At 44.0% G+C, this 13,886-nt stretch overlaps 1 protein-coding gene across 1 annotated transcript in view; it reads left to right on the top strand.

Annotated features, from left to right (window-relative positions):
• The window catches only part of Wwp2 (WW domain containing E3 ubiquitin protein ligase 2), a 123,682-nt gene that overhangs the window by 44,271 nt on the left and 65,525 nt on the right, over positions 1-13,886 (top strand). Inside the window, exon 6 of the mRNA XM_005345707.2 lies at positions 1,367-1,463. Within this exon, the coding sequence (XP_005345764.1) occupies positions 1,367-1,463 (97 nt within the window). The remainder of the gene's footprint in view (positions 1-1,366; positions 1,464-13,886) is intronic.

The raw sequence follows: 13,886 nt of genomic DNA, 5'->3' as shown, positions 1-13,886 counted from the left end.
CAAAAAAAAAAAAAAAAAAAAAAAAATTAGCAGGACTGGAGAGATGGCTCAGCCGTTAAGAGCACAGGCTGCTCTTCCAGCTCATGACTGTCTGTAACTCCAGTTCCAGGAGATTTGACACCTTCACACCAATGCACATAAAATAAAGTTTAAAAAAAATATCATGTGGTACAAATGTATGGAGGGCAGAGGACAGCTTATGGCAACTGACTCTCTCTGAGGGATCTGGGCAGTGGACCCCGGTTGTTAGGCTTGGTGACAGGTGCTCTAATTCTGGCCAAACTATCGTTCTGGTGCTGGCTATTTTTTTGTTTTCTTCATTCATACCCAGTTTTGGTTGCATAAGGCTGTTTTCATGAACATGTGTAATGTTGTTTGTGCATATTCTATCCCCATGGTCCTTTACCTGCTTTTTGTCATTTTCTAGTTAGTTCTCTTTGTTCCCAGGGTTTCACTTCTACCTTAATGTCACATATATGCTTAATCTTTAAAGATGTTTTTGTGGTGTATATATGTGTATTCCACATGTTTGTAGGTATCCCCAGTGTCCAGAAGGAGGGACTCTGAGCTTGAATTACAGACAACTGTGAGTCATTTGATGTGGGTGCTGGGAATTAAACTCTTGTCCTCTGGGAGCAGCAATTGTTCTTAACCACTGAACCATCTTGACATTCCCATATATACATAATTTTTTGTTTGTTTTGGGGATAAGAGGTTACTGTATAGCTCAGACCAGCCTTGAACTCACTGTCACCCAAACTGCCTATTATGATATCCTGTCTCCTCAGCTAGCTGTTGGAGAACTTCTTAGGTGAAGAGTGACACGATCTACTTTGGATTTACAAGATCTGTTTTCATTGTGGAAAATGTGTGCTTACTTAGCCCTATCTTTGAGAGGGTTCATCTGGTGATTAAGACAGGCTACATGTTGGTGTCTGAGATGTTCTTTTTTTTTTTTTTTTTTTGATTTTCGAGACAGGGTTTCTCTGTGGCTTTGGAGCCTGTCCTGGAACTAGCGCTATAGATCAGGCTGGTCTCAAACTCACAGAGATCCGCCTGCCTCTGCCTCCCGAGTGCTGGGATTAAAGGCGTGCGCCACCATCGCCCGGCCCTGAGATGTTCTTGAATGTATTGGAGAAGAGACATTGCTTCCTAGGTTTGAGTCCCATCTGTGTGATCTCACATGATTGTCTCTACTTACAAGGAGTGACGTGTAGGGTGGCTCTAGCTGCCAAGATGTCCCTATCCCATCATGGTGGGTGACTCCTAAAATCCAGAGCGAGTTCTCTGCCTGGTGACTAACTCTTAAACAAAGGCTGAGATTCTCAACATTTCTGTCTTTTCTTGTGATTGATTCCTTCTCCAGGAGCACAACCACCTTCGAGAGACTCCAGCGGGACTGCTATAGCTCCAGACACCCGGCACCAGCCACCCAGTACAAACTGCTTTGGTGGCAGGTCCCGGTAAGTATTCCTTGTTGGTGAGATGGCCCTGGGAAGGTGCTTGAAGTTATGGAAAACACACTGGCAGTGGCAAAGGACCACACCATTAGAAATTTCTTATCATTGATTCAGTCTCTTAAGGAGTTCTTGAGGGAGCAGCGCTCCACATGCTTAGAAAGAGTCCGCAGTACACTAACAAAGACCGAGGCTGGCTGGGTAGGCATTTAGGTAAGAGAGGACCTGTTGAATAGACCCTGACCTTCTCTTATCCATTAGGGCTGTAGCAGTCATGATGCATGGAGAACATGGCTCTTTGGATGTAGAATTTTCTGACTGCATTTCTCTTTTGGGGGGTGGCTGATGGTTCTCATTCCCTGGTTGACTAAACCTTCTATGCTGAGGGTCTGAGCTTATTTATACTTGTTATGCCTATTTTAGATGATGTGATTCTGTTTACTATTTTTCTCTTAGACCTGTATTTGTCCTCTAGACTCATTTCCATGAAAACTAAATTTCTAGGCAAGAGAATACTTTGAAATGTACTGGATAGATGATAGAGGAGGAGGAGGAGGAAGATCTGCTTAGTGTTTATTACATTGTACAAAATCCCCAGACAGTTTCAGGAAGAGAATCATATGAATATTTGTGAATATTATCTTCTTACAGTGGGCAAATTTCTGTTAGAAATCTTCCCATGCAGATCCCAGCGGGTACAGAATAATGCTTTTTGGGAAATAGAGTTGTGTTCTAGTCAGTGTCCACAGCATCTGACAGATCCCCTTGAGGGCAAAGGTCATCTTCTCAATTGCTTTGTTTGTGGCTTTATGAGGTCCAGGTGACCAGAGCTTGTTGTCAGCAAGGGAGAGTGGATGTTTGGCCATTTGTCTTTGAGACCCTAGTTTCACTAGGTGCAGAAATGCTTCTTTTCTGTTCTCATTGCTCCTAGTTTGTGTAAAAGTGTCATCTCAGTGGAAGAGCAGTCACATTTTCTGTGACTTGCTGTGCTAGATGGTTGTGTGATGTAATACATAGTTATGTCTTACAGGATTAGGACCTGTAATATGTTTGGCAAGTACTGTACCAACAAAAGAATGGTCCAGAGCTGGAGGGAACAGGATCTCTTCAGTGGTGACTACATTGAGCAGGGACACCTCAGCATTTCTTCTCCCTTCCACAGCTGCTTTCTTTACTGTGGTGTAGGAGGTCCTTCTGTATTTGTGTTGCTTTCATTGGTTGAATAAAGAAACTGCCTTGGCCTTTTGATAGGGAAGAGCTTAGGTAGGCGTGGAAAAGAGAACTGAATTCTGGGAGGAAGAAGGCAGTGTGGCAGATGCCATGGTTCTCCGGTCTGAGACGGATGCTGTTTAGATTCATGCTGGTAAGCCACAGTCAAGTGGCAATACACATTAATGGAGATGGGTTAAATCAAGATGTGAGAGTTAGCCAATAAGAGGCTAGAGATAACGGGCCAGACGGTAATTTAATTACTACAATTTCTGTGTGGTTATTTCGGGGGTTAAGCTAGCCAGGTGGTGGAACGCAGCCCACTCCTTCTGCAACACGGTAGTGCTTGGTAACTACTTCCTTGTTTTTTGTTTGTTTGTTTGTTTTTTTAAGATAGACATGGAAACTTCGGGTCAGACACATTGACACCACTTAATTTGAGGCTTAAAGGATGAGTCAATCAAGCATGTGGACCTGAGTTCACCCCCAGCACCCTCCTAAAAATTCTGAGCCTGGCATTAGTTCTAATCCTAGTAGTGATGGAAGTAGTGGAGGGCAAGCCGCAGCAGGAGGTCTCAGGCTTGCTGACCAGCCAGCCTTGCCCACCTGAGGAGCATCAGGCCAGTGGAAGACCCTGTTTTTTGTTTTTTGGGTTTTTTTTGATTTTTCGAGACGGGGTTTCTCCGTAGCTTTTTGGTTCCTGTCCTGGAACTAGCTCTTCTAGACCAGGCTGGCCTCGAACTCACAGAGATCCGCCTGCCTCTGCCTTCCGAGTGCTGGGATTAAAGGCATGTGCCACCATCGCCCGGCCGAAGAGCCTGTTTTAAAGGAGATAGAAAGCTTTCCAGGAGAAGACAGGGGAAGTTATTCTCTGGCCTTCACACATATGTACCTGCACATGTACACCTGCACACTTGAACATGTATACATTTAAAGAAAGAGAAGAGGTACTTTATTAGATTCTATTTTTTTCTTTTCCCTCTCTCCCTTCCTTCCTTCCTTTGAGACAGGAACTCATATATCACAGGCTGGTCTTGAACTCCTGCTCCTCCTCCAAAGTGCTGAAATTATACATACGCTCATCACATTTAGATTAACAATACCTTTTTGTTTGTTTGTTTGTTTGGCTTTGGTTTTTCGAGACTGGGTGGTTTCTCAGTAGCTTTGGAGCCTATCCTGGAACTAGCTCTGTAGACCAGGCTGACCTCGAACTCAGAGATCCTCCAGCCTCTGCTTCTTGAGTGTTGGGATTAAAGTTTAAAAAAAAAAATGACATCTGTTTATTTGCTTACTTATTTACTGTGTGTGTGGTGGTGAGAGGAAAATTTGCTGGAGTCACTTCTCCCTCACCATATGGGTTCTGGGGATCCGACTCACCTTACCAGGCTTGGTAACAAGTGCCTGAACTTGCTGAGCCATCCACCAACCTTGACAAATACCTTTGTAATGGATACATTATTCATAGGTAAAAGTATAAAAAAAAAAATAGGTGAGACTGAGGCAGGAGGATTACTGTCGCCAGAAATTTGATGCCAGCCTGAGCAATATAGGGAGATTATGCTTCAATAAAAACAAGACAAGTAAATTAAAATTGATGGGAAAAATAATCTTGAATACCAGAAAATGGTTGATTTTGGCCAGAGGACACAGGAATAATAAGCAAAGGCTGCAAAGAAAGTATGCCTAAGGTCATGCTGTTTCTTAGCTTGTGTGGTAATTCCTAAATCTTCTTTTTCTTAAGAACTGACTATATGTTTAACATTTTCCTATGTTTATGGGTTTCACAATACAATAGTTAAATAAAAAGTGCCGTTTGCCACCCTAAGGAAATGGAGCAGCAGGGTTACGGGGTTGAATTATTTTATGTTTTTGAAGACAGACTTCAGATTCCGAAGGTTCTGTAATAATTACTTACATATGTTCTGCCTGATTTATGTGTGTCACAGGGTAGCTGATGATTCTAAGGGGATGCTCCACTCTGGCCTCTTAGGACACCCTGCAGCGTTTGTTTTTTGTTTTGTTTTGTTTTGTTTGTTTGTTTGTTTTTGTTTTTCCTTTCCAAGACAGAGTTTCTTTAAGCAGTCTTGACTGTCCTGGAACTTACTCTGTAGACCAGGCTGCCTCTGCCTCCTGAGTGCTGGGATTAAAGGTGTGTACTACCATACTTTGTACACAGCCTTAGCTCTCCTGAAACTCACTCTGTAGACCAGGCTGGCCTCGAATTTAGAGAGGCCTGCCTCTGCCTTCTGCTGGGACAAAAAGCCAGCACCAGCCAGTCTTACAAACTCAGACCTGAGAGTTCAGTGTGAGACTCGGAGTCCAGGTGAGAGCATGCCCACTCCAGGTAACTTCAGCACATCCTTAATCTTGGTGGTCTGAGAGGGCTGCTCACAGGCTAGTCCATATTTGGTTAGGGAAGAAATGGGTATGGATTGTCCCCAGACTGTTTCCATTGATGTGCATTGTATACCGTGCAGCATCCCATGTCCTTGGAGGACCTGGTGTGTGATGAAGGCCTGAGGGAAGCGAGTGCTTATTGGCACAGAGACCATGTAAGGATCCCTCATGTTTTGTTTGTTGCTGGAGTGCGGCTGGCTTTGGACACTTGTCCCATGTCTCTGGTGCTGTGGACCATCATTCAGGGTCCCATGCAGGGTCTTTAGTGCTGAGAGAGTTTCATGGAGCAGGCAGATGCATGCGAGAGAGAGAACCAGTATAGCAGGGGCAAGGCTGAGCAGTGTGGGCTGTGGGTTTGTCCAGACATTTAGAACATGCCCCTGATCCTAGGAGTTAGGGAGACCCAGGGGATGTTTATGGAGGGAAGAGGAATCCAAGAGAAGGGGCTGTACTGGAACTGGTGGCCTTTCCTGTAGATTAGAAATGGTTGTGAAATTTCAGGCTGAAGTTGGAAAGCCAAGAGTGTCTGGATTTCCTTTGTGGTTTGCTGTTTCTTGGTCATCTGTGATCTTCTTTTTTCTTTTTCTCTCTGTGTGTGAGGTGAGTGATGGCGGAGGAAATCTAGCCAGTGGTACTGTCCGTGTGGGGCACTCTCCCTTCCCTGCCCAGCCTCATTAGGCCATCTAATGTGAGTGCTGGCTTTGTTGGACTCGCTATGAAGCTTCCACAGATGAGAAAATGAAACCTAAAAGAAATGTGCTTTTATTTCCTTTTAGCTTCATAAAGTTGTTGTTTTCCCCTCCAGCATTAGGGATTGAATTGAATGTTTTATGTATTCTAGGCAGGTGCTCTGCTATTAATCTATATGTACTCCCACCATCTTTTTTCATTTCATTTTTTTTTTTTTTGAGATAGAGTCTCACTAAGTTGTCTAGGTTGACCTTCAATTCACTCTTGTAGCTGGGACTAGACTCAGCCTCCCAAATAATTGGGATTGCAGACCTGTGTCATCAAGCCTGGTGGAGCTTTTCATTGCTAGGTCTTTACAAGGCATCTTGGTTAAGAAGCTGGATATGTGGGCTCAGTTTGTTGTCCTTTATTATATGTATGTTTGTTGGCTTTGAAAGTAGTGAATGTGAATGTTTTCTGCTACTGGGAGCTGAACCCAGAGCTTTGAGCATGTCAGGCAAGCATGCTAGCATCAAACTATACTTCCAGCACTTTATATGCACGTGTGTGTGTGAGGGATGGAGATCTGAAGGCCTTGACTTTCCCCAGGTCCTTCCAACTCATGTTAGTTTAAATCTGCTTTTGGATGTGTTCCTCCCCAGTGACGTTCTTACTGGGACCATTATAGGACCTCCTTGTAATGGTTTTCTGTCTCCCTCTGTGACACTTCTTTTTTTTTTTCTGCTATGACGAAAGCATCTTAGATTTATTAGCTCCCTTGCCTTGGCATTAATAACACCCCACCCCCGAACATTGAAAAGAACTATATTCTGGGAAGCCTGCACAGCCAAAGTCTCCAGTGAGCTCTGAATAGCTCATGGGCTGTGTCTGCAGACAGCGGATCCCAGAAAAGAAAGACAAATAAACTTAGGCGGGTGTGAGTCTGCTGGGAAGCCCTGGGACGGCCAGGGGAGAATGGGGAAGCAAAGCTGACAGGGAGAGAGGGACTCTGGGACCTGAGCCTTCGGGCTCTGAGCCACTCATTCAGTCATTGCTGGCTACTGCCACCCCTTCTTCCATGGCGCTGATCAAAGCTGACTTGGAGATGTTACGCTGTTGGCCTGAATGGAGTTTAGCACCTTTCTGCTCCCTTAAAATATTCCTGTAATCTCATTAGTGCTGCTGGGAAGGAGAAAGGAATACATGTAAACCCATTTCATCATTCAATGGCAGCAGGCACAGTCCATGATTCCAGGGAACCTACAGGCTGTCTCCCGAGCAGGTGAGACTATGGGCAGCGTCTGGGGCATTTTTAAAAAGTAATTATAGAGTAATTAGTACCATCTAAGTATACATATTGGTGTACTTATTATCTACTAATAAAAGTGACATTATTGTACATTTACTTTTTTGTGTCTGTTTATTTCATAGCTAGCTGTTTGGCATTTTCACTGTAGGAAAGGAGCCAAGGAATAGGTGGTGCATTCCTATTCAGAAAGCTGAGTAGATACAAGAGTAAGGAAGCCTGCTATCTGCAGTGAACACACTGAAAGCCAGGCTCACAGTAGTCATGGCAACGAAAAGGTAGAAAGACACAGCGTTTGATAGTAAGGACTCTGGAGCAGGAAGACACTAGGTACCCATAGTGTGTACACGCCCAAGTGCTAGTGTGTACACACCCAAGTACTAGAGCATACACACCAACACACCCATGGTGCTGGTGTGTACACAGGCAAGAGTGAGGCATTTAAAGATACTTTGAAGGAGTTTGCTGACCCAATGAAATGGCGGTCAGCGTGACCCTACAAGTAGAGTCTTCTGCATGGACAAAGGCAGGGAAAATAAGAGAGCTTGGCTTCCTGGGGGACAGGAATCCTTTGGTCATACTGACATGTCCCCTAATGGGGATGATCGCTTTAGCAGCCTCAGTCCAGCTGCCACCTGCTTTTGTCAGTTTTGTTTCTGTGAAAGCCTAAGATAGCAGCAGCACGGCAGTTTTCTTGTGCTTCCCTAGCCCATAATCAGCCTTGGTTAGAGAGGAGCCTAGGTGACACATTGTCTCTCAGAGCCATTGTTTATACTAGGGCTCTGGCTTGGTGGTGTTCATTCTGTGGGCTTTAATAAATTCATGGTGTATAGCCCCTGTTACAGGCTCGTGCAGAGTAGCCTCTGTACTCCCTGACCCTGGCACTGTTCTTCTAAGTGTCTTCATGTTGTTTTCTTTTTCTAGAATTATGTTCACTGTGGAGCTTTTTCATATTAATTTCATTGACATAGAATACAGTTAATTTCTGTTGAATATTGAATAGTATTCCATTGTTGTTTGGATTCAACACATTGTATTTATCTACAGGCTAACTGAAGTATGCTTTTGTTAATCCTAAATTTTGCTAACTATGAACAAAGCTGCAGTTAATCGGCTTCTCAATGATGCAGCCTATATTATACCAGAACTTCCCCAGAAGGGAGGCTGGGAATCTTCCAGAGCTACAAGGAAATGTCTGGCATAGGACATTTAAGACTCAAATCAAAAGCCATTGAGATGATTTCCCTTCCTTGTAGAAATTTACATTTTACCTTTTAGTTTGTTTTATGATTTAGGATTTTGTTTTGTTGTTTTTGTTTCTCTATGTAGCTCTGGCTGTCTTGGAACTTGCTCTGTAGACAAGGGTGGCTTTAAACTCAAGATCCACTTGCCTCTGCCTCCTGAGTGCTGGGATTAAAGATGCAAGCTACCATTGCCTTGCTGACTCTTAAGACTTCAAGTCTCCACAGTCTAGACATGCAAGCCTCCATATGAAGACATGCAACTCTGACTGAAAAAGAAACTTAGACCATTTGGACACCACCATTTCAGCTGCTTCTTATCTGGAATCTGTGGGCCTCAGTTCTCATTTATCTCTGGCACATACCTGCCACAGCCACAACTCCTAGCCCCAAGAAGCAAGAAAATTTTTTATTTTTAAAGAATTAAATGAGGAGCCGACCAGTGGTGGCGCGCGCCTTTAATTCCAGCACTCAGGAGGCAGAGGCAGGCTGATCTCTGTGAGTTCAAGGCCAGCCTTGTCTATAAGAGCTAGTTCTAGGACAGGCTCCAAAGCTACAGAGAAATCCTGTCTTGAAACCAAAAAGAATGAAATGAGGACTGGGCCTGAGCAGTGGAAGTATAGAGATGACGGAAAAGATACTTCAAGCTACGTAGGAGGTATAGTCATGGAGGAGATTGGAAGACGAAGAGGAATAGAGAGGAGTCTTAGGCTCTTAAATTGTGGTGTCATCCATGGAGAAAAGGAACTTCAGAGAGAGGGGTGTGTGCCACATCCCCTGCAGTGTTGGCTTTGGTGCTGGGCAGGCTCCCTGAACAGTAGTGCTACGTGACTTGGGAAACATCATTTTTCTGAAAGGAGGAAGGGGAACAGAAGCCAAACTTCAGAGACACAATCTCAAACACTATTCTTTTTTCTTTTTTTTTATATATAATTTTATTTGTTTTTTTATTTTGTGAGCTTTGATGTTTTGCTTGCATATATGTCTGTATGAGGGTGTTAGATTCTCTGGAACAGAAGTTATAGACAGTTGTGAGCCGCCATGTGGGTGCTGGGAATTGAAACTGGGTCTTTTGGGAGAGCAGCCAGTGCTCTTAACTGCTGAGCCACCTTTCTAGCCCCAAACGCTGTATTCTTGGGCATGGACAATATAAAGGTGACCACAATTTAGAATGCAGGACTGATATTCTAGGACTTCTCAGATCTAGAATTTGTGATTAAAAGGGGAGGTCTATAGAGAAGCCAGTGAAAAGAGCACAGGTCTCGGAGGAAGGGCTCTTTAGTCCAAACTTGGGCAGCTTGGCACGTGTGGAAAGATGAGAGCAGAACTGACAGAATGCCCTGGGCAGACGGGAAGAAGAGCACCTGTTCAGGCAGCTGTGTCGGTAGCTGTTTGTGGTGTGGTGAGGTCAGACTTGTCCTCCAGTGCTCTGGTGGCTGCATTGCTCCCTGCGAAGCATTAATGGGTAATGGAGGTGGTAATTTGGGGTTTGCCTTAGTGACTGTCTTTGTGATGACCAACTTACTAGCCTACATAGAGTGACTCCTTTCAAATGCTAAAGCAGTTCTATATTTGGGACTTTTTCCATTTTGTAGTAGATAAAGATAGCTATAGAACTAAAACCTAGAATTTGTACTGCTTTACAGTTTCATGAAGTCATGCACCCTTATTAGAAATTTAGCAGAGATACTGGTTTCAGTATTCCTGTGCCTCCCATCTTTACTTTCTATTTATTTACTAGTTTGCCTCACTCTGGCATCTGCCTCCAGCATCCTGTCGATGCTACACCTGCCTTGTAATACCGTGACTTCATCCTTTCCATACACATACCATGCCTCAGATTCTCAGATTCTAAGGGAATCTCGGAGCATTTGTTTTTTCTTCTAATTTCATTGAACTTTATTATTTTAAATACCATGGTAGCATATGCCTACAACTACAGTGCCTGGGAGGGCAAGGCCTTTGTGAGTACCTAGCAAGACCTTGTCATCTTATCTCTCCTCAAAAGTTCAAGTGGAGGACAGATTTAAAATAGGCCATTGAAGAGAGGCATTGTGGGAAGGTGACCTTTGAGTTCAGATCTGAGGAGGCTTAGGGCTTAGGGACTGAACATTGAAGTGTGAGCTGGGGAGAGTGTGGGAGTTGTGTGTCTGTCTGTTGGTGGGTAGGTGTGTGCCTGAGGGGGTAAAGCCCAGGCCCTCTGACATGCTGGGCAAGCTCTACCACTGAGCTCCATCCCCAGCCGCTTCTTTCTCTTTAATACTTTCTCTCCTAAAAGTTATTTGGCTTGAGCAGTAGGTTCACAACTGTCTGCCCCTCCAGTTCCAGGGAATGTGATGCTCTCTTCTGGCCGATACACAGACACACTTGTAGCACCAACAGCCATATACATATTTAAAGATGATGACACCTTGGGAGAAACTCATTTAAAAATAGTATGTTAAACATAACAAGCCAAACACAAACTGTTTCATTTTTTTATGATTTCACTTGCATAACACTTGAGAAAAGGCCACATGACGGAGATAAATCTAGTCAGCCGTAGCTAGGGACCCAGGGGAAAGAAATTTGGGGGCAGTGGAAATGCTCCATGTCTGGATTGCTATGGTGGTCAGGTCACATTAGTTACCACTCATTAAATGATGCCTGTAAAAAGGATAAATTGTATTGTATATAAATTGTTCCTTAATTTGAAATGTCTTCTAAAATCATGTTTTTATTTATGGTATGTGTGTGCCTGCATGAGCTCATATGTACCACAAGGGTGCAGATGCCTGTGGAACCCAGAGCCTTGGCTCTCCTGATACTGGGTTTAGAGGTAGTGTATGCTACCTGATGTGTGTGCTGGGAACTGAACCAAGATCTGCAGTGCTCTTAACTGCTGAGCTGTTTCTCCTCTTCCTAATTTAGTTTAATGTTAGTGAAGCTGTCTACCTCCAGATGCTTTTTGATCCACTTGGCATTGTTTTATTTTATTTTTTAAAAAGCTGGGTTTTTTGTTGTTGTTGTTGTTGTTGTTCTTGTTTTTTTAAACATTTATTTATTGTGTGTGTCACATGCTTGGTTTCTTGTTCCACCATGTAGGGTCCAGGGATCAAACTGAGGCCCTTGGATAAGACAGCAAGCCTCTTGACTTCCAGAGCTATCTCACAGACCTGACTTGACCTTTATGCCCCATCCAGTTAAGGTCAACCTTTTCAAAGGGTCCGCTGGTTTTAAAACAAGAAATCAATGTGACCATTTGTAGCTTTGTAGACCATGGACTGTTTATACTTCATATGATCCTTGGTATTTTTGGACTTGTTTCCATCCTTGTGCCTCATAATTTCTGTCTGTCTGCCTGTTACTTTCCCTGAATGTTTGGCCCAAGGTGAGTGCAGGAGTGTGAGGGAGGGCCCCAGTAATCCTAGCCATTAGGGGGTCCGAACAGGAGGATTGTGGACTCGAAGCCAGTCTGGCTCTTGTAGTGAGAACCTATTTCAAAAAGAAAAGAGAACTTTCTTAAAAGAAGCCTCCCAAATAAACAGACAAAAAAGAATCTCAGTGAGTCGAAGATGTTTCTGGCTCACTCATCACTTGATAACTAGATGTCACAGAATTGCCCTGTGTGCTCCCTGTGTGCGTATTTTCTGTTTGGCTTTTTGACGACTTGTAGCATTTCTGTGCATTGGATATACTTTGTGTGCCTGTAGATGGCCTTTGAAGGATACATATTTTAATAACAAAGGGAAAAAGAGAAATCAGTGAAGATCCAAAGTAGGATGTGGTACTAAAAACTTGTTGTTATTATTATTATTTTGTTTCTCTTTTAAAATGGTTTTCCATCCATGTGTATGTGTATAGTATGTGTATATGTATATATGTGTGTGTATTCATGTGTATAAATATGTGTGTCTGTATGTGTGTGTACATGGTGTGAGTATGGAGGTCAGACAACTTGCCGGAGTCAGTTCTCTCCTTCCAACAACATGGGTTCTGGAGATTGAGCTCAAGCCCTTGGGCATAGCAGCAGATGCCTGAACATTTCACTGGCCCATTAAAGGTCTTTGCCATTTTTGTCTTTAAAACTTCTTGTTTGTGTGCTGAACTCAGACTGCGCCCTTGGTGGAGTGTGCCTAAGCACTAGTCTACTGCATTAGTCCCAGCCCTCTCCCCGCAAGTTTTATTTTCAGTTAAATCATAATAGTTTCCTTTATTCTTAGAGAATTGAACTAGAGAGTCAAAGGAATTCCTTCTTCTTCCGTAGTTTGTTGGTTTTCTTACAGGAGGAGATATGGCGAGAGAGTGAACTGAGACTCTAGACTGAGCGCCACATCAGGGCAGTGCACACCTCATTCGTCTCTGTCCCTCTGGAGCCTGGGGTAGTGCCTTGCTGCACGTAGCAGCAGCTCACTCAGTGTTTGCTGAACTCAAAGAGCCTTTGTGTTTCTGGGCTTCGTTTGCCAGGACTTCAGGGTGGGTCTTGCCTACGGTTTACATTCCTGTGCCCCCGGCTCTGAGGTGTGAGGGCATGGTTCAGGAGCATGGGTAGAGGGGAGCTGGTCCTTTCCCAGTCTGATTCCTTTTCATGCATGTGGGGATCTCCCAGCCTACCCTCTCCTGTTTCATCTGCTGCCTTTCTCCTGTGCTTGATCTTTCCATATTGAACTGCTCTCATGAACTATTCTTTTCAGAACCCCACTTTTAAGACTGACCCTAGACTCAGAGATGAGTGGCCATGAGCCAAGGCTGGTTTCAGGAAAGAATGTGTAAAGAACAGCCAAATCTCATATGTAGTTGTCCAAATTCTCGAGTGCCTTTTGGACCTTGAAAGCCTGTGCCCCACAAAGGATGCAGTTCCTGCCCTGCTGTCCCATGGTGATGGGCAGGGGATTCCAGAGAGATGCCCTAAAGGAAGAGGGTGAGATGGGACGCTGTGCAAGGATTGTGCTGATGTTACTACCCAGCTGTATGTCTGAGAAGTGGTACCTTTGCGGTCTCCCACTTGGCTCCTGTCCTTATGCCAGGAATGACATGTCAGCTCTCAGGATCTCTGACTCTCTGATTTTCTCTTTTGCCACTTGCTAGAGAAAGCACTTTGCTTGGAGATGGGGGCTTTGAGGTTGCTCAATATTGAGTCCAAAAGCTAGGTTGGAATGGCTCTACATCATGTTTTTATAAAAAACAAGAAACAATTACTACTTGTGAGACAAAGACAGATAACTTAACACAAACTATTAGCACTATGAATATCAAAGTTAGTCAGAGAGCTGGGTAGCATGCTACCTCCTTATCTATGCTGGCTGATTCATGTCAACTGAGTGCTTGCTGTGAGCCTCTTTAGGAAAAAGACACCTTGAAGGGGCTCCGCTTCGACACAGATCAGTTGCTGTTTCTTCTGCTCTGACACAACCCACTTCAGACTGCCTGCCTCCCGACCTGTGCTTCAAAACCTCTTATCTAGTCTCTCTACGGAGCTTTCCATTGTGTCCTTAGCATCTCTCAGCCTTCAGTGGATCTCTCTTGAACCCTGTAGTCTCCCTCACGAGGCCTTTCCTAATCATATGTAGCTAACACACACACACACACACACACACACACACACACACACACACACACACACACACA

The sequence above is a fragment of the Microtus ochrogaster genome, chromosome 4 (assembly GCF_000317375.1).
Source record: "Microtus ochrogaster isolate Prairie Vole_2 chromosome 4, MicOch1.0, whole genome shotgun sequence".
NCBI classification, from domain to species: domain Eukaryota; kingdom Metazoa; phylum Chordata; class Mammalia; order Rodentia; family Cricetidae; genus Microtus; species Microtus ochrogaster.
The sequence above is the reverse complement of the archived record's forward strand: the minus strand, read 5'-3'. Positions and strand labels throughout refer to the sequence as shown.